General features: G+C 38.1%; 2 protein-coding genes across 3 annotated transcripts in view; one reads left to right on the top strand and one right to left on the bottom strand.

Moving 5' to 3' along the window:
- Window positions 1-15,215, top strand: part of LOC118840360 (2'-5'-oligoadenylate synthase-like protein 2) — a 50,499-nt gene extending 35,284 nt beyond the window's left edge. The window contains exon 4 of one of the 2 annotated variants that reach the window (XM_036747848.1): window positions 14,945-15,215. In XM_036747848.1, coding sequence (XP_036603743.1) covers window positions 14,945-14,968 — 24 coding nt within the window. In that variant the 3' untranslated portion in view covers window positions 14,969-15,215. Of the gene's footprint in view, window positions 1-13,682; window positions 14,131-14,944 lie in introns of those variants that run through there. The other variant, XM_036747847.1, reaches the window with a different exon arrangement.
- ECPAS (Ecm29 proteasome adaptor and scaffold) overlaps window positions 8,942-20,634 on the bottom strand; it is a 116,291-nt gene continuing 104,598 nt past the window's right edge. Inside the window, exons 27-39 of the mRNA XM_036747843.1 lie at window positions 19,589-19,678; window positions 18,976-19,042; window positions 17,948-18,039; window positions 17,800-17,866; window positions 17,522-17,713; window positions 17,034-17,242; window positions 16,220-16,263; window positions 15,932-16,124; window positions 14,126-14,267; window positions 12,888-12,993; window positions 12,603-12,691; window positions 11,147-11,218; window positions 8,942-9,747 (exon numbers count right to left, since the gene is read on the bottom strand). Coding sequence (XP_036603738.1) covers window positions 9,605-9,747; window positions 11,147-11,218; window positions 12,603-12,691; window positions 12,888-12,993; window positions 14,126-14,267; window positions 15,932-16,124; window positions 16,220-16,263; window positions 17,034-17,242; window positions 17,522-17,713; window positions 17,800-17,866; window positions 17,948-18,039; window positions 18,976-19,042; window positions 19,589-19,678 — 1,506 coding nt within the window. The 3' untranslated portion in view covers window positions 8,942-9,604. The remainder of the gene's footprint in view (window positions 9,748-11,146; window positions 11,219-12,602; window positions 12,692-12,887; window positions 12,994-14,125; window positions 14,268-15,931; window positions 16,125-16,219; window positions 16,264-17,033; window positions 17,243-17,521; window positions 17,714-17,799; window positions 17,867-17,947; window positions 18,040-18,975; window positions 19,043-19,588; window positions 19,679-20,634) is intronic.

The following is a 20,634-nucleotide window of genomic DNA, read 5'->3' as shown; positions in this document are numbered from 1 at the left end:
TAAAAGGAGGAGGGCACAGATAATTTCACCTCTTTTTATCCACCTGTCTGCTGAGGGGAAGCGAGAGCTGGGGCCTTTCTAAACAGTAGCTTGAGGTCCTCCAAGGTTCACAGGTATATTCCAGAGTCTCTGTGGAAGCAAGAAGTGAGATTGGTTTAATCTTAGAATTATGAGTCTAGCTGGGGAGGCCTTCAAGTTTTACAGCCATTGGTGTGGGGTGTGGTGAGTATGACTTGGTAGGGCTCCTCCAGTTGACATCTAACCACTCTCCCCTTTGGGTTTTCCACAGCTTTAAATAAACCCATTCTCCGGGTTATACTGGAGCAGGACACTCCTTTTCATTGCCAAGAGGTTGTGGAAGATGCTTATTGGCACATTCCGTTAGGGCATTCCTGACTGCTCCTGAGTTGCAAATTGGGTGATCAGATGCTGTTCTGGGTCTATGTCAGATAGGGTGTCAGATGTTAGGAAGGGCCTCCCATACAGGAATTCGAAAGGGCTAAGCTTGATATTTTCCCCAGGTGTAATGCGAACTCTGAGCAGCCCAACTGGGAGATTCTTAATCCAATCCTGTCAGGTTTCTATGCACAGCTTAATAAGGATCTGCTTGAGGATATGATTCATCTTCTCTACCAGAAGATTTTGGATTCCAGACTAAGTGGAGGCATAAGTGATTTTAAGTGTCTTTAGCATAGCCTGGGTTATTTGTGAAATAAAAGCTGGGCCACTTTGGCTCTGTAAGGAGCTAGGCAAGCAAAGCAAGGTATAATCTCCTTTCATAGGAACTTTGATAACTCCTGAGCTTTTTCAATTCTGCAAAGAGAAACCTCAACCCAATTAGTAAAGATGTCAACAAAAACCAAAAGCAATTTAAAATCTCTGACAGTGGTGTATGTATAAAGTCTGTCTGCTGGTCTTCACTTGGGTGGGTACCCCTCCTCTGAACAGGTTTGAAAAGAGAGGGAGGTCTGACTGCCCCTTCAGGATTCACCTGGGCACAAATTGGGCAAGCCAGACAGACTTGTTAGATGATTTCTCCTAGCTTACTGCCAGTAAAAATAGGCTTTATCAGAGACTGGAGGTCATTCTGCCCCAGGTGTGTGGCCTGGTATAAGCCAAGAAGAAGCTTCCACTGGCTTTCCTCTGGGATAAGAAGTTGCCCTGTGCCTGAAACTGCCCAGAAGGGTAAAGAGAGTATCCTCTTTCTTCAGCAAGGGCCTGCTCTTAGGGACTGTAGGAAGGTGTGAAGGAATCAGGGAGCAGTAGGAGTAAAGGAGCCAGTATAGTTAGCTGGCAGGCAGCATTCTTTGCTGCATTGTGTGCCAGGAGATTTCCCACAGCCTGATCCATTTCTCCTTTTTGGTGGCCTTTGCAAAATATAACAGCTATCTCAGATGGCTTTTGAACAGCTTGGAGGAGATTTTAAATCTCCTGAGCATGTTTGATAGGGGAGTTTTTTTTGCTGTCAGATATCCCCTTTCTTTCCAGATTGCACCATGGGCCTGTAGAACATGGAAAGCATATTCTGAGTGAGTAAAAACATTGACTCTTAAGATGGCAGAATAAAAGCAGGGACTTGCTTGAGCTCTCCCCCAAACCCCTCCAAATACCTTTAAAAGAAGACTCTAAACAAATATTCAAACAGCAGAATCCAAAAAATGATGGTGAAACAAATTTCCAGCCCAAGACAACCTGGAAGGTCAACAGGAAAGGTCTGTTGCACTAGTCTGAGAGAAGAGCCCAGTCCAGCATGGGCTGCAATGGCAAAAAAAATGGCCCTAGCAGACCCAGAGCAGACCTCAGGGCACAGAATCACTGGCAGATGTGGCAGTTTCCAGACTTCCCACAAACACCAGAAACAACTTAGCAGGTCAATAGAAAAGGTCTGTTGGACCTGGGTGAGAGAGGAGCACAGCCCAGCCCCAACCCCAGGACAGTGGTGGCAGCAGCAGCAGCAGCTACCTCCAGAGCTCTGGGGGATTGCAGGGATCTCTTTGCTCACACTGAGGCAGGATTCTCTTGCTTTGCCCATGCTTCAACCTGCATTGCAGTCCTGGGGTGAGGAGGAGAGCTGGCATGGTGGAGCTTGTGGTGGCAGCAGAGAGGGAATCCTCTTCACAGTTCCAAGGAAGAAAAGAGTGCTTGTAGTCACTCACAGACCAGAACACAGACCAGGAGAGGAGTAAGCACCTCTCCAATGATCATACAACCTTGGAAGAATTGAAAATTTACGGGTCTCGAGAAATATCTCTGAAAATAGCTGCACAAAACCCCTGAAACTTGGGACTGTACACCCTCCATACTGGAAGCAGAGTCCTACCTTAACAACAAACTCAAAACTCAAGTAATTGGCTGGGGAAATGAGCAAATAGTGAGGAAAAAATCAGAATATATAATCTTACTTTGATGACAAGGAAGATCAAAACATACACTCACAAGAAGACAAAAAAGTCAAAGCTCCTACATCCAAGGTCTCCAAGAAAAATACGAATCGGTTACAGGCCATGGAAGAGCTTCAAAAGGATTTTGAAAATCAAGTAAGAGAAGTTGAGAAAAACTGGGAAGAGAAATGAGAGTGAGGCAAGAAAAGCATGAAAACAAGTCACCAGCTTGCTAAGGAGACCCAAAAAAATGCTGAAGAAAATAACACCTTAAAAACAGACTAACCCAAATGGCAAAAGAGGCCCAGAGAGCCAATGAGGAGAAGAATATCATAAAAAGCAGAATTGGCCAAATGGAAAAGGAGGTCCAAAAGCTCACTGAAGAAAATCATTCCTTAAAAATTAGAATGGAGCAAATGGAAGCTAATGACTTTATGAGAATTCAGAAAATTGTAAAACAAAACCGAAACAATGAAAAAATAAAAGACAATTTCAAATATCTCATTGGAAAATAGATCCAAGAGAGATAATTTTAAAATTATTGGACTACCTGAAAGCCAAGATCAAAAAAAGAGTTCAGACATCATCTTTCAAGAAAATATCAAGGAAAACTGCCTTGATATTCTAGAACCAGAGGGGAAAATGGAAATTGAAATAACCCACCGATGACCTCCTGAAAGAGATGCCACAAAAGTAAAACTCCTAGGAATATTGTAGCCAAATTCCAGAGTTCCCAGGTCAGGGAGAAAATATTGCAAGCAGCCAGAAAGAAACAATTCAAATATTGTGGAAACACAATTGGTATAACACAAGATTTGGCAGCTTCTACATCAAGGGATCAGAGGGCTTGGAATATGATATTCCAGAGATCAAAGGAGCAAGGATTTAAAGTCAAGAATTACCTACCTAGCAAAACTGAGTATAATACTTCAGGGGGAAAAATGGATATTCAATGAAGTAGAGGACTTTCAAGCATTCTTGATGAAAAGACCAGAGCTGAATAAAAAATTTGACTTTCAAATACAAGAATCAAGAGAAGCATGGAGGTGGACGTGGACGTGGACGTGGACATGGACGAGGAAAAGGCCCAGAGTTAAAGTACTTCAGGGCCATCTCAGGAAATGGAAGCCAGAGTATAAGAGAGATTGAGTCAATACCATCTTTACAATGAAGCTCATCCTATGGAAAAGATGTCCTGAAAAGAATTGCTGACAGACTTTGCCATCATGAAAGCTGAATGGTGGAACTATGGTGTTAGCATCTGTGGAGAAGTTAGCAGTTGTGCTGGATTAGAGGTGACTGGCTGTGATTTTAGTCTACGTGTTTGTGAGATTTAAATCTTTATGTTTGTTACACTGTTAATAGATGGTATAGACAATAACACTGATGTTTATCTAAACCTGCAAGACAGAAGTTTGGTATTGAGAGGTGAACAAAATCTTATGGGAAAAACAGGGTTCTCCAGTTTATTTATAAACTGATGTTAAGGCTCAGAGTTATTTTATTAAGACAGCTATGCATTTCTATTAACCTATGAGAAAACAGATTATCTTAGAACCTGGGTATAAAATAATGAAATGAGCCAGTAGCAGTTCGAGAGGAGTGAAGACTGGTGTTAGTTTGGACTGAAGAAACTGTGGATGGATAATCTAGAAAAGACAAGGCTTGTGTGGAACCATGATGGTTGCTTCTAATTAGGTTCCCCCTAAAAGGTCTTCAAGTAAGGGCTGTCTGACCCCTTGTAGGTGATGTTTCAGTAATTCTTGTAGAGCTCAAGATCTTTCCACTCTGACTGTGACTACTGAAAGGAAGCTCAGCATGTGGAGTAAACAGCATTCCTCCCTCTTGCAAAGTGAGTGTTTACCCTGTTTTTTCCAACACGGAACACAGGCAAAGCTCTTTAAGTTTTGGAGCTAGTAGGAAATTAGTTAGCAGGACAGTACAGCTAAAGGTTTTCCTCCAAGCAAAATAAGAAAAGCTGGTATTAGATTAAGTAGTGAAATTTAGTCATAGCGAACAGGTGTGGTCTTACCTGACTCTATCTTCGCTTGGTGACACCTGCAGAGCTTTCTAAACCCAGACAGTAAACATAACAAGGCCACAACGCTTTCTCTAGGATTTAGCACCCCACATTTAAAGGGCCACCTATTTAAAGCTGGAAAAAATAAAGGCACCTCCCCTGATTTTACAGAGGAGGACACTGAGGCCCAGAGGTTAGGTGACTTGCCCAAAGTCACATAAGTTGTGTCAGAAAAGGGATTTAAACTCCCCATACCCACTGCTCTATTGTACCATGCTATCTACTAATGAACAGTGTAAATAATGAACTTTACATGGCATCCTTTGTGGACTGTCCAAAAACTGTTCATCATCTTGCCAGATAGAGTAAAACAGAGGCCAAAGTGAAACGGAGGAGCAGAGTAGGATGGGATTAAATACATCTTTCTGCCAACATTCCAAAGATGAATGCACAGTAGAAATGATTTTTGGATTGTGTACAATGCTGCTTCCTTTGCACTGTGTAGGTAATGGAGATTAAGATAAACTGTTCATATCCATAGGTTTTCTGTTATCTTTTTGGTTTAATTTCCCGTTATCTCTATGAGCCTATTTTATTGTTACTTGAGTTAGATGGTGCAGAAATAAATATGCCCTAATACTTTAAAAAGCAAAATGAGTATACTATGTTCTGATGTTATGTAAATCATTGTGACTATTTTCCCAGTAAGCAGTGCATATATTGTGAGATTACAGGTACTTAATTTAAAAAAAATACTGAATTAAAAAACAAACCAAAGTCAAGGATTTTTAAAAAAAAACAAACTTATGTTGAGATGGAAAGGGTAATAAAATAGTTTGAGATCTAGAAACGAGTATTTTTGTCACTCCCAATGATTTTTACTTTGTCCATAAACCTCTTTAAGCACACTTGACTTATTAGCTACACTCATATTGATTTTTTTCTTACCTTTGAGAAAATGGCTAACTGATTTTTGACACTTTTTATTTTTATAGTTTAATATCATTTGGAGACTAGTTTACTGAAGTTGACAAATGAAAAACTGAGAATTACTTATCAAAAGAGTTACAGCGAGTTTATTATGCCATACAGAAACACTAGGCAAGGATTAGAAAGGAACATTCTAGAACTCTGTCCAGGGGCTCCTGCTGACTTGACTGGTGGTTGTTTTAGTCTCTAGGACCGAGTTCTAATGGTACCATCTCCATCCTCAAATTGACTCTTTCAGTTCTGGAACTATAATAAACACAACTCCCATGATTCCTGAGAAGAGTATGTCAATTTCCCCCAATATGGCACCATTCACTATTTCTATAACTTTCCAAACTAAAATGGGCCTCCTTGGCCACCACTCCCTGTATGTACTGCCCCTCCCCATTAGAATGCAATATGAGAATGCCCTTCTTGAAGGCAAGGACTGTCTTTGCTTTTGTATTTGTATCCCATGTGATGCTTGGCACACAGTGTTTAATAAATGTCTTCCCATTCATTCCTTTAAACTGGAAGCAATGTACAAAAAGTGGCAGAAGAGGCTAGCAAAGCTGAAGTTAATACTACCAAATCCATTTCCTTTTAACATGAAGCTTCTTAGTTCTGGTGGGATAAGTATTATGAAGTCACTTACCTTAAAGGTCATTCTTTGAATGCACAGGATGAGGTGGCAGCTTCAACTCTGATAAATTTGCTAGCTTGTTGACACATCTGTTTAATAGGATGGACACAACACCCAGAAGGTGCTCAAACAGCTGAGCCAGGCAGGGGGAAACAAGCGGCAAAGGTAGAACAGGAAGGTCAATGAAGACAGAGCAAGTGTCACATGCTCAGTGGAAGGAATATAAATTCATATTGGAATCATCAATTTAAAAACATTAGGTTGTAAAAAGCAGGAGGGAAAGGAGATGAACTGATCTGGCAAGAGAATGTACACTTCAAAATAAAAAATGCATACTTCAAAATAAAAAACTGATTAGAGAGCCAAAATTAACCTCTACATTTGAATTTTCCTAAAGACAGGAGAGCTTTTTTCCTAAAATATTTAACAACTTTGAAACTGTGTATCTATGCCTTTTTCTCTTTATAATTTAATTCTTTGAAATCTCAGCTACTCAGGATAATTTCTAGTCAAAATTGTAGTATCCTTTATACTACATGCATATCAGATTCAGTTTCTCAAAGTAAGTATGATAGCCCACAAACTCTGAAAGATGGTCAGCTGAGTATACGCTGAGGGGAAAAAAATTACCCATTACATGCACAAGAAAGTTGGTCATGCAGCTTTATTTACCATTTTATACTTTCTTGGTATTGGGATGGATTTCCTTTCAAATAAATTCATTACATGCTTAGATAGCTACGTACAGATTGTAGTGAATTCTATGAAGACCTTGCATGTAGAAAACCCTTCTTACTATACATCAATTTAAGCAAAAGCTTGCACATTAGAATGAGTGCTGGTGTTAAAATTCCACCTTTCACTCCTGGTTCATAAGCAGCAGACACATAGCAGCAGTAGCATAAGGAAAACCCACATAGGGCAAAGGACAGTTTTTCCATAGTGTGACCACTTTTAGAGGAAAGACACTAGCAAGGCCACACTTTTTTAAAATCAAGCTCACAAATTAAGTTTGAGATAGGAAGGAGAAGGGAAAGTCCATAGGGATTAAATCAAAGTCTCAGTTTTGTTGTGCAGATAGACTTTGTGTATATAGGCACACACACTAGGCTAAATAAAATAATTTAAAAGGCAGTTAGAAAATTTCATATTGCTCTGTCATCAAAAAAAGTTTGAAACTGTTTCACTGTCCCTGTTCCCAATTGTTCTGGACAGAGGCAAGGGTGCAGATCCTTTCTTTTCACATTTGCAGAAATGATTTTTTAGTGCACTGTAACACAACAACAAAAAAGGAACTGTTTCTTAAGACAATTTGATCAAATGTTGTCTGATCAGAACCATAGACTATTCCTAGAGAGGTGCCAACCAGTTTGTGTTACATATCATGGATCGTCTATTGCCATTTTTGTTCACTTGGGTCAAAATCTCACAACAAAACCAAGTTTCCTCCTTAACATTGTTCCCTTTAGAAACATACACAGTCATACATACATACCACTCTGTCCACACATACACACACACATAGAAGGTGAATGAAAATTTTTCATTATTTCTGGGAGGCAAGACAGTGTTATGTTGTACAAATGATCTGGCTACCACAGGAAATGAAGGCATTAGGTGTAAAAATTAGAAGTGTGCTCAGTAAGCCAAAAAAAAATGTAAATAAACAGCAGGCTATCACTAAGCAGTTCAAGTGTCTTAGCACCAGCTCTCAGCACCAAGGGAACTCCCCCCTATTAAATACTAAGTTTGTGATGTATAAAATTTAGTGATGCTTATCCACCTAAAATGCGTAAAGAGACTTATAGGCTTGAATACACTTGTCCTCTAAGATTCTACCAACTGGACCGAGCCTCTATTCATTCCCCTTTGCTCTGAAAACAGTGTCCCAGCAACAGTGCAAGCTAGGGTATGCTGAAAGCGCAGTTAATGTAATGGAAAGAGGGCACTTGATATCATAGGGGAGAGGAATAAACAGGTTCCCAAAAACAGTCTGAGTGAAGGTACAGTGTATCAAAAAACATGTGATGCTCACTCTCATGAAAGTAAGCCACAGATAAAGATTGTTCTGACATAGAGACAGCTAGGCATCTTAAAAAAAAAAAAGCAGTCACCTTAAAAATTCAGAACCATGACATTATGGGGCGGGAGGTGGGCGGGGGAAGGTTGTATTTCAGCATCGAAACAAAGCTATTACTTTCTGGCATAATGTACCCTCTTCATTTAGTCTTCATATATAAATCCCTCCTTTTCAACTCAAGAATAGACCGAGGAGGTGTTAACTGCTGAAGATAGGTTTTTGTATTCTGTCTACATGAAATATTACACACAGTAAGAATGAGATTTCTGTCCAGATGGGGAGTTTTGCTGTAATGTAATTTTACCCTCTAAAATCTATGAGCTACAAATCGGTTTGCTTGCAGGAAAACCAAAACAAAAAACCCCCTCATATTTAAGTCTAAATTATTACCATTTTCCTAAATAAGAACAGGGCTATGAATGTGGAAGTTTATATTACTGTCATATAAAATTCAATCATGGTTTGAAAAATATTCATAGAAAAAGTTATTGTGATTTGTTTCACTAATGAGGATGGAACAGAGTACATGTCGCAGCCAGTGAAATGCCATGGCCAAACGCTCCCAAGAAGTGTTGATACGTAATAACAAAACATTTCTCATCTGGCTAATTAAGTGCTATCCCTCCCCACCATTCATTCCTGAATCAATTCACATGAATTCAGTCTTCCACCAGAGATGACATTTTTATACTGTTGTTGAAATGTAAAATCTATTAAGGAAACTCTCAAAGCGAGGCAGCTTGGTTTTTGACCAAATACCCAGTTAGAATGTATAATGAAATACTCAACTTCACATGCCTGAGAAAATGGTATGGTAATGAGAAAAGGAAAGCATGGAGAATGAATTCTCCCATCTAATACAAGTCTTTAATAGTGACTCAAAATGTAAAGCCACCAGAAACTTCCCATTCCCCCAAAAACATACCACAAAACCAGGTTTCCTCCCCATTTTCCAATGATGTGAAGTCTTTTCTCCGTCCAGTAACTCTTTAACATTACAGTTCATTTTGCTGCATGAGAATTACAACTTTCTATGAAGCAAATCCACCTACATGCTTAACTGGCTGGTTGGCTGGTTGTTGGCCTTCATTCTCAAGGAAGATCAAAATGACGTTACTCTTAGTCAAGTTACAGTGTGTCTGCCTGTGGCTGATCAGACCAAGGCATAACTCAGCCTAAAAGGAATATCCTTTATTTTTTAACCTTATACACTTTAGTCCATTTAAGAGTCCTTCGAACAGCATTTACTATAGATCTCTTCACCTACTTCTTTTCAAATCTGAGGTAACAATGACCACATTCAGCCAAGCTGCTTAAACACCACAGTAAAATAAAGCTAAAGGGGAACAGAATTTAAGGCATTTTTTTTATTTCGGCCAAGGAATGATGCATGCTACAAATTAACCTTTACTATCCCCACTTGGTTTTCTGAGAACACCAAATTTTTTCTTTCAATTTTTGTTTTACATGGCACTTGGTTAATGGAGGGAGGGAGAACCGTCTCCCTTAATTTACTCCAGATTTTCAAGCATTTTCTTCAGTGATGATGCTTTCTCCTGCAGCTCAGGTCTGCTGTCAGTCTTCTCCATGGTAGTTAACGACTCGATGAGCAGTCCTCTGCATTCAGGTGTCAGACTTTCCCACTGTTTAGACTCTGCAAACAAAACATGTGAAAGAGAAAAAATAAAAAGATTAGAGTCTAGTTTATTAAAAAGATAAGAATTAGAAATGTGGGGGAAAAGTTGTGAGTTGAAAAAATACAACCCTTTGGCAAGAGCAACTAAGTAAATGTATCTGGATAGACCAATGACCAAGTTCTATCAGACATAACTGACATATTATAAGCCCATTAGGGGAGTGTTAGTCCTGTTAGTCACACTAAAGAATGTGAGGTGTTTAAACCACAAAGTTTGAAAAGTTTAAGTGGAAAAGAATAGGGCACAGTCCGCTAGTATATATACAACTCTACTGTAAAAGGACATACCATATCTTTGTGAGAGAGACATAAAAATAACAACGTTACTTCCTATGCATTAAATTCCTATACAAAATTATTCCATGTGCTGTTCTAGAACTATGAACATCCACTATTTTAAAGAAGCCTTCTTTAAATTGTAATTACTAATTAGAATTAGTATAAAAACAGACTTTTGCCTTTTTTAAATGCAGAGGAAAAAAAATCAAATCTATATCCATATATAAACACCAATCGGTTCTATAAATTAGGTTCGAATTGGGCAAATTCTCCAGTAACAACAACTAACATTTACATAATTATTTAAGGTTTGTAAAATCAAAGTTTTCTTTAAGTGTTGCTATAAATAAACTGAGTAATATTGTAACAAAAAACAGAAAAACAAGCAACAGATACCCAGGACCTTACTTATGAAAGTGAGATATAAAGGAAGCTATCCCACTTCATAGATAATGTGTGTGTGTGCGCGCGCACGCATGTGGGGGAGGGTGTGTGGGGGTGGACCTTGAATAAAACTTTGGCAGTTCTCCTTTTATTACTACCAAAAGAAGTTGCTTAGATCATCTTCTGAGATTCTAAAACACCAACTTCAACATGCATTAAACAGATAAAAACTTGTAAAGAACAAGCTTTACATTAGATTCACAGATTTATTTCTATTTAATCTATCAATCTACTGCTCTGGTTAACCTAAACACTGAGTTCTCTAGGCTGCTGACAGTCACTAATACTGTAAAAAATGGAAATCAAGTTATCATACAGAAAAAGTAACTTCTGTAATCTTTAAACACTATCTGAAAAAAACAAACCACAACATTTCTCGAAAGAATTGCAACCAAAGAAGTATAAAAGTCACATGGAAAAGTTATTTGATAACAAAACTGTACTGATAATTAAAGGTTAGAAATTGGCATTACACAAATCTTTGCTTACACACCGCAAATTACTTATGGACATTTTTCTAAATCACAAGGTTTCCCATCCAGATGTATAGTTACAGAAGCAGGACACAAAGACTGGCTTGGACCAGAATTTAGGAAAGTTAGGAAAATTCTCGATCGTCAGGTGAAATACTCACCTTCAAGTTTTTGAAGTACCAACTCTAACACAGACAAAGCTTCTGTTCTTATAGAAGTGTAGCTTTTATTTTCTAAGAAGGAAATGATGTTTAAAATTATTATCTTTTGTATTCACCTAACAGAATGCCTCCTCCAATACAAAACAATGTTCTAAGCTCCCATAGCAAAATGAACCGAATAGTGCTTTGCAACATACAAATTCACGTTTTCCAAAACACTCAAGTAAGGAGACAGAAATGCTAACGAGAAATTCTACTATTTAGGAGACAGAGGTCCTGCTACGATTAAAAAATTTTGAGATGGGAAAAGGACCTTAAAGATCATCTAGTCCAACTCCTTTATTTTCTAAATTAAAAATGCTGACTGTTAGAGGTGATTTGCTTAAAAGAAACCAAATAAATAGTGAGCTAGGGTTTAAGTCCACGTCCTCCAACTCAAAATCTAATACTTTTATCAGTATGCCACATTGCTTCCCACATTCATCACTATATACCTATTAAAAACACCCCTAAGATACTCAGGACAGCTAGGTGGCGCAGTAGATAGAGCACTGGGCCTGGAGTCGGGAAGACTCTTCCTGAGTTCAAATCTGGCCTTAGACACTTAATAGCTATGTGACCTTGGGTAGTCACTTCACTCTGTTTGCCTCACTTTCCCCATCTGTAAAATGAATTGGAGAAGGAAATGGCAAACCACTCCAGTATCTTTGCCAAATAAACCCCAGACGGGGTCACAATGAGCAGGACATGACTAAAAAACAACTGAAAGACACTCTATCAGAACAGTAGGTGTTGAGAATATAGGGGTTATGACCTGTTGAGGGATACACAGAGGACTAAACCATGCAAAAATTTTAGAGGAAAAGCCCGATTCCTTACCTCCCAGTCCTCTCGCCACAAACCATACTTTCAATAAATTTTACCTGGGTCTCTCCATTCCTTACTTGCAAGATGAAGGGGGGTCAAGGGGAATGTGACTAAGGTCCCAATTAGCTCTAAATCTTTTGATTTGGGTTTGTAAGCTGAAGGCATACGAAGCATCCTTTGAATAGCACATTCCTAAAATTTTTCTGGGAATTTAAATCTAATTCACTTGAATTTGAAGACTCAACTTTCTTCTCCTTTTGGATTATTCTATCTCCAATACTCAAGAGATTCATGTTCTCAAGAGATATGTCAGTGGCTTGCTGCAAATTTCATTCAAGAGTCAGATAATCAACTGTTTTTGGCTAAAACCTTTAGCCAATAGATGTATTCTTTTAAAATTTTTAATTTAATTTGGTCTTAAATTAAATTTGGTCAATTTAAGTGAGCTTCTGTTTTGATATCACTTTCACTTTTGAATATATTTTCCCCTCTTCCTTTATCCAGAGCTACCCCTTATTTAAAAAACAAAACAAAAAAAATAGTTCAGCAAAACTAGGCAAGACATTAACCAATCTGAGAGCAAGCTTACCTAAAGAATGTGTGATTGATGAACAAGTTTCAAGCAGTATTTCAGTCAAAGCCTCAGAATCTGCATGCTCCTTTTCTAAAAGCATTAACCTAAAGAAATTAGAATAAAGATGTTCTATTAAGCAATAGAAATTCCAATACATCTTTTTGACTAAAATGTAGTATTTGCATCCATGACTTTAAGTCTTTTTTAGCTGATATCATGACAAAAAGCCAGGATGCTACTGGTTATACATAATCATGCCAGAAGAAAAATAAGAAACATTTGAAGTATAAAGTGAATTACCCCTGAAAATAGGCATTCATTGACTTCAGAACGCCCAGTTGTACTTTCCACTTGCTGAGTTTCAGTCGTTCACACATTAGCTTGCACAACTCCTGACGATAGCAACCTAAGAAAAAGTGCAAATTGAGGCCTTAAACTAAAATGAGTATTTCCTGGAAATTTCCCAGTATCTTCCAGAAAAATTCAGCCAAGTATTATTGTGCCTATTTCTCATATAGTTTCAACATAAATTTATTAATTGTTCCATATGGCCCACCATGAATGTTAACTTTTAAACTAACTTGATCAACCCTTTCCCTTCCTAAAAAACCTGTTTCAGTTCAAACTAGATTTTATACACTAGTGACTTAAAGGTTCTTAAGCATTCATCTCTAATTATCAAGCAGTGAAGACAGTACCCATAAGTTCGTATTATTTTAAGATACAATTCTTTTCCTGGGAAAACAAATGTAATTCTTTTGATCACTGTGTCACAATTATGGCACAGAGGAAAAAAAAAAGCCTCCTCTAAAAAATTAGGAAATCCGTGCCTTAGAAAAAAAATCTTAATTCTGGTTGTGGTCACGCCAGATCAAGGGCAAGCAAAGCGAATTGAAAAGCATTAAAAATACTAAGAGAAAAGCAATAGGGTACCATGGAAAACATGCCAAAGTAGTACGTGTGAACCCCAATCAGCCCTCCCTAAACCTGGAAGGGTTTTTTTCATTTTTTCTAGAATGTAAACTGGCAGCAAATTTGGCTAGATGGCAAAATGCTTCACCTCCTCCCATGGAGATAACATGCCATTGTTCGTAGGGTCTCCAAAAAGTCATCAGCATCTAAAAAGGATCATCTCAGTCATCAATTACCAACTGTAGAAATCACATGCCTACTAAGAATTATGTGGTGAAGCTAATAGAATTTCAAGCTGGAAAGATTTTTCTTCTGGATATGTTGCAGCGGCTGAAGATTATATATGGTTTATAGACTCATCTGCATACATCATTCCAATGAAAAAAAGGACATACGTTAATAACATTAGTGGGCTAAACTCTTGTCACAAAGAGGTGGATAAGAATATTCATGGGACAGCAGAATCAAATATTGTATTATTATCTTTGACCATTTCTAAAATCAACCAGACAAGAAAACAACGATTACATGAAAAAGAAATTGTTCACTCTTAGTCAAGAGCTGTCCCCAGAAACACTTTGTTACCAAGTTCCTTCCTCAAACTTTAAAGTCACTGATGTGCTTACACTGGGTCTCCACATTTCTAGGCCAAGCTTTGCCTATGCTCTCAAAGGCACATAGCAGAGATTCCATCTGAAGCTCCTTTTCCTTCTCATTATCATCCTCTTCATTTTTTGATGTCCGGGCACCAACACTTTCAAGAGAATTCTAGGACACATTAAAGAAAAAGAAAGATGAAAAAATTTCATCTTTTGTGGGAAGTCAATGTTGGAGGAGTTATGGAAATATAGGTCTACTAGTGCATTGTTGGTGGAACTGAAAATTAGTACAACTATTCTGGAAAACAATTTGAAATTATTCAAGTAAAGTAATTAAAATGTCCTTGACCCAGAGATTCCATTTCACAGTGGAATATATATACCTCAAGAAGGTTACTGATTAGAAGAAAGTCCCCATAGAGACCAAAATATTTACAGTAGAACTTTTCTGGTAGCAAAAAACTGGAAATAAAGCAGATGTCCAACAACCGGGGAATGTCTGAACATACTGTGATACAAAAATATAATGGGATATTATTGTGCTGTAAGAAATGACCAATATGATGACTTCGGAGAAGCATGGAAAGATCTACATGAACTGATACAGAATGAATTACATGGAAGCAAGAAAACAATGTACAGGGTGTCCCTAAAGTCTGGACACACAAGAAATGTGGAGTTATTGCATTGAGTTCATGGGAATCTTGCAAAGCGCATCAACCTTTGCATCACAAATGATGGAAATCACATCGAAGATGTTATATGTTAATATTCCAATTAAATAAAATGTTGAAAATTTCATTCATTTCATTTCTTGAAAATATGCCTTTTTGCCTCTGTGTCCAGATTCTAGGAACCCCCTGTATGTGACTACAACAATGTGAGTGGGAAGAACCAACCCCACAAAACCCCACAAAATGAACGCTGTGGAATCATAAGGAACAGAGAGAAATCCCTCCCTTCGACTTCTCTGTAGAGGTAACGAGTCCGAGGTTATGGAATATTGCACATATTTCAGACTTTTTTTTGATATATTGTTTGGTTTTACTGATCCTTTGTCGATTTTTCCTTTTAAAAATATCACCACAGGGGATGGCTTTCTGGGACGGGAACAACAAAAGCTATCAATAAAAATTCTTATTAAAAAAGCTTCCTCTTCTGTTGTATGGGTCTAGTGATAATAGCACGAGACCAGGAGCCGGTGATCTTGCTTTAGGTGCTAAACTCATCACCGTGGCAAACCACTGAACGCTTCTGTGCTTAACACCGCTCTATCTTGTACTTAATGGCTCTAACACTGAGAACTTCTAATGGCCTTCACTGCCAAGTGCAGAAATGAAGTCTGAGGTTTGGGACAGTGAACAAGAATACTCAACTATCAAAATTCCCACGCATTTTATAAAAACTAATTAAATCACACCGCTTATTGTTGAGCCAAGGTTCTCTGACTACTAATTGGAACAGGGTCATGTATGCTGCTTAATGAATGAGGGTCTTGGTTTCACCAAGCTCAGCGTACAAAAATACAAAAAAAAAAACAGAGTATTACTGTGCTGTAAGAAATGACAAATCTGATGACTACAGAAGCATGAAAGATCTACATGAACTGGCATACACAGCCAGTGCTGCAGTTGGCAGTGAAACATCTAGTACCACATTCCTGTTCTGCACCACTGAAGCTAGCTTCTTTCAGATGTGCTTTCATGATAAACACCACTTACAAAGAAAAAACATCAGAAAAGGATAGAGAAAACATCTCCCCCACCTTTTTTGGTAACTAAAATAACAAAACATTTCACTGTGAAAACATAGCTTCACGCTAGCAATCGTTACCTTTTTAATCATTGGAACAACAATGTCGGATAACTCCTGGAATCTATCTTCTTTAGTGGCATTGAGTATATCAGCTACACATCTAACAGCTACTATTTTGTATCTGATGTTGTCTTTGCGACACTCCTTCAGAACAGCCTGAACAATCTCATTTATGCTGGGCTGATTAGGCACTGACTTATCCAGCTCTGCACTATAGGATACATTAAAAAAAAAATCATTGATTATTAGAAGTTTTGGCTTTCAGTTGGAATCAGCAAATGATAGATCCATTAAAAGAATGCTTACCTACAGGCTACTACAACACAAGCAATGGCTTTTAACAGTTCTTCCTAGGGTATTTAAAAAAGAGAGAAAACATTTCTTCATTATTTTTCAGGTCCACACACGTCACTTGCATCCTCCAAATAATGATTCCATTAGCAATCTCAGGATCATTTAGTTTCATTTACCACAGACAAAATATTCTACATTCTATCACACTGTGGGGTTCTTAAGGTTTCATTATTTCCAACGACTGTTTATGTCAACTATGATGTTATACAGCCCATTTACAAAAACCAGTCAACATTCTAACTTGATTCTAGGCCTGCAAGCACATGGTGATGCACTGTCGGTAGTCTAATGTGGGTGTCCATCACCTCCTAGGGAAAATCCTGCTGAACTCTGTTTTGGTTTCTAAGCCGGACTGCGCTATATGAACAGCGCACAGTGACCGTACTACTCCAAGTTTTAACTTTCAGCATATATGAAACAGGTTACATGCAGTCGAGAAGTAGCAAAAGCCTGACTAGCTCAGCCCACCTGCAGACGTAGGCACAATCTAGTACAGAAAAGCAATCCCATTTTCGGCTGAGTAGAACTCAAAGTGTGAAAGATACACACCAAAGTGAGCTCTTCACAAGGGGCACTGCTTCCTCTTTTGTATCTGTATCCTAATGTCTAGCACAGTGCTTAGCACACAACAGGTGCATAACTGATTGATAAAGGACAAAATATAGAGAATTTATTCTTACTGGAATTACTGGAAATACCATGCTAGGTGTCTACTGGCGAGAATTAGCTATATTCAAAATCAACTTGACACGAATGATTCTTTTACCTTTCCTGCCCATGTTCTTCCAGCCAACCCCTGCAATAAAGCAGTTATTATCATCCCCAGATACGGAGGAACCAGGGAACTTGTCTGTTTGGCAATAGACGCCATGGCAGCCGCACCCTGGGCTTTCATTTTCCAAGATGGAGACTGCAAAGCTTTCTGGGTAATAACAATCAACTCCTGCATGTACAATCGAATGCCACCAAAGGAACCTGAATTAACGAAAGCAAAATTAATATAATTATGAAGGAATAAATTATGCATTCGGCCAAGTGATTCTCTTAAAAGTGGTCTGTCCCTTTAGACTAGTATGCAATCTTACAGTAATGACCAAATTTTTTTTATAAAAAAGAGACAAAAGTTCAATACTTCAAATGAGCACACAGACACTTGCTAAATTAGCCAACTGCTGATGTAAAGCTCACAAGGACTGAGCTAAATGGGCTAGTTTCAGTGGCGAAGGGAGGAAGGGAAGGGATAGGGTCACCGACCTGGCACATTTTCCTGCCACACTTCGGTCCACAGAGTGGCCTCATCCTTCTCCCCCTTGTCTTCACCAGCTGCCTCATGCATGCCCAGGAATGCCAGTGGCAATACTTCCTTGGCATGGCTCTTGAGCACGTCAGGGCTGTAGCGCCCAATGGCATGAATGGTTAAAGCACACGAGCTCTTGTAGATCGGTTCTAAAGACAAAGGGATACACAAGGTAGGATTTGGCAAAAGAAACAAAAATCTGAATCGAGCTACTCATGTCAAAGTTAAAGAGTACCTTCCTTTTCCATGTACCAGCTGTTAAGCTTCTGTAGCAGTTTCTCGGTGCTACTATCTCGTGAAGTCTGAAAAGGAAAGAATTCAAATAATTTTAAAAGATTAACTAATTCTTTTTTACTTAATTAAGTGAGAGACCAACCACTTACTCGAACTAAGTGTCCCATGGCAAACGCAAAAGACTTTTGTACCACATTGTTCCGGTCTGTCAAGCCACTGAGCAATGCACTCATGAGTTTCCCTATGGGCAAAAGGAAGAAGAGAACTTAAGGCTTTCAGCTAACTGCTTTGACATTTAGCATAGAATAAAGTGTACCACACTATGACTAACATTTTTCCGTATAAAACCCTAATAAACAATTAATAACCCATAATAAATACATGAAGACTCATATATTTACTATACAGGAATTGAAATCGCTCCATTACAAAGGACCCTGGTTATTCGCTAGCTGTTTTCTACTTAATAAGACAGAGCAGCTGGTAAAAGTATCTGGGAGACAGTAGATAATTTTTAGTTAATAAATTCACTTGTTCAATAAATGCTTATTCAATTAAACTGAATTATAATAGAAAGTGTCTGCAAAGCTAATGAGGAAAGAAGCTTTAGGAAACAAGTAAAACTGAATAGATAATAAAATGAAGTCCATTTACCCATCTAGGAATCCTCTAGGGAAGGAAGATTCTGATTTATAATCAATTACAGGACAGAAAAGTCACATCAGACCCATAGCTTTAACAAAACACCAATCATACAAATGATAGAACCATATAATGCATATTCATTTGGAAGACCCCAGGATTTTCGCTTATTACATATTTTTATTTTAAAATTCTATTACTCTCTCCATGACTGATAAGTATACTGAGAGTTTTTTCCTGGTGCTGTCCTGGTATGTTTCTATAAATCAATGGGCAGTGAATAATTGTCCAAGGAGGGATACATTCCAACATGTTTTAATTCTCTTAAGAAATAACTAGGCATCACCCACAAAATGGAGACCTAAGGTTACTGAGGTAGGGATCAATCCCAATGAGAAGGGGAAAGAAAGAGGAAACCTGGGCAACTATCGGTCACTGACAGATCCAATTTAACATTTCAAAAAGAGTTACTGACAAGACATTACCACATGCACACAAGATTAAGGAAGAAAAAAGCCACCTCTTAAAAACTTACCAGAATAAGGTGTTAAGTCCTGGGGACACTGAGTGGTTAACGACACAATTACATTGGCACATCCTCCCTACAAGGTTACAGAGGAAAATGTCTAAATTTGATGACCATTTTTCTTCATTAAGAAAAAAAAAAACCAAAAACAAATCCCTCGTCTTGGCTATAATCATTTAAAGAGGAGGATGTACTAAGTTAACAATAAGAGAAACTAGCTACTCTAAAACCTTATCATCAACTTAAACTGATTGGATCACTCAAAAGGTACATACATGGCAACTAAAAACGATTTCACTGATGTGTTCTGCATTAACAATTCCACTGAATATCCAAGTTGCACAATATAAGAATTTTTAAAAATGAGTTATTAGTGCAGCCCTGAAGAAAAAAAAATGAATGTCGAGTAACAATACTGAACATTTAAGAACAAATTAGCATAAAGATAACTATAGATACATATATATTGCAAAGTAGATGGCTACATTTTTGTGGATTAAGCGGAGAAAAAAAACTCTGAGGCCATGTCTTATTCCTCTTTGTATTTCCACCAATAACTAGCACTCAGAAAATCTGATAAATTTATTGGAGTTTTTTTTCCCCTTAGGTAAAACACACTCACCTTGGTACCAAGACCTACTCCACTTTTGATCAATTCACACAATCTAGGGACTAGCTCGCCCAAGACAGACACATCCAGGTATTGCAGGCACTAAGAGAAAAAAATGCAAAGGTAACTTTAGATCAGGGCTATCCAACTGCAGGTTTGCACCGAAACGATAGACAACATATTTGGATTTGCCATTTTAGTGAGAGCGCTGCGGTAGCTCGGCTTCATTTACTAGAGCATTTATGTAAATTTCTATGCTTGTAGGCGGCCACATTTTGGACAGCCTTGATTTAGAGGAAAGTCTAGTCAAGAATAGAGATTTAAGAAAACATTGTGCAAATTACATGACCATACTGGTTATATTAATTTGGAAGAGTCCGGGTTTTCACATATTACACATTCTGATTTCAAAACACCAACTACAGAAAGGTAAATGAACTGTACTCTCTCTGCTAGTGGCTTGGTCAGTGTTCCTACAAATCAAAGGAAAACAGCAGCTTAGTAGAGATGTTACCAAAAACTAATCATGAACAAAGTAGCTCTACCATATCTTTCTACTCCTCTTCCAAATCAATTCTAATCCAATGCGTACCTCAAGATATGGCTTAAAACTCACCACCTTCAGAAAGCCTTTCCCAATTACCCCACCCAAGGAATACAAGCATTCTTCTACTCAAAGTCCCTAAAGAATATATATTCTAAATTTTTTTAACACTTGCATGTACTTTTATTTAAAAAAATGCACTTTGTACTAGGTTATAAACTCCTTAAAGGCCATGACCGTGTCTTCTATCTCTTTTGTTTTCCTCCCCTTACTGCGGACAGGGCTCTGCACACAAGGAGACACTCATACTCAACTGTTAAATCACTTCATTTGCCCAACCCTGTGTGACCCAATGAAAAGTGCATAAATGTTTGAAAAAGCAAGCCAAATTAAAGGTACCATTTCCAATAGCTCAAGAGTGTTCTCGGATAACCACAAATAAGGATGAATGGTCTAGGCTTTTAAATACTTTCTCACACCACGGTCATTATAGAAACCAATTTCAGTTCCTCAC

Source organism: Trichosurus vulpecula, chromosome 2, assembly GCF_011100635.1.
Source record: "Trichosurus vulpecula isolate mTriVul1 chromosome 2, mTriVul1.pri, whole genome shotgun sequence".
In the NCBI taxonomy this organism is placed as follows: Eukaryota; Metazoa; Chordata; class Mammalia; order Diprotodontia; family Phalangeridae; genus Trichosurus; species Trichosurus vulpecula.
The sequence above is the reverse complement of the archived record's forward strand: the minus strand, read 5'-3'. Positions and strand labels throughout refer to the sequence as shown.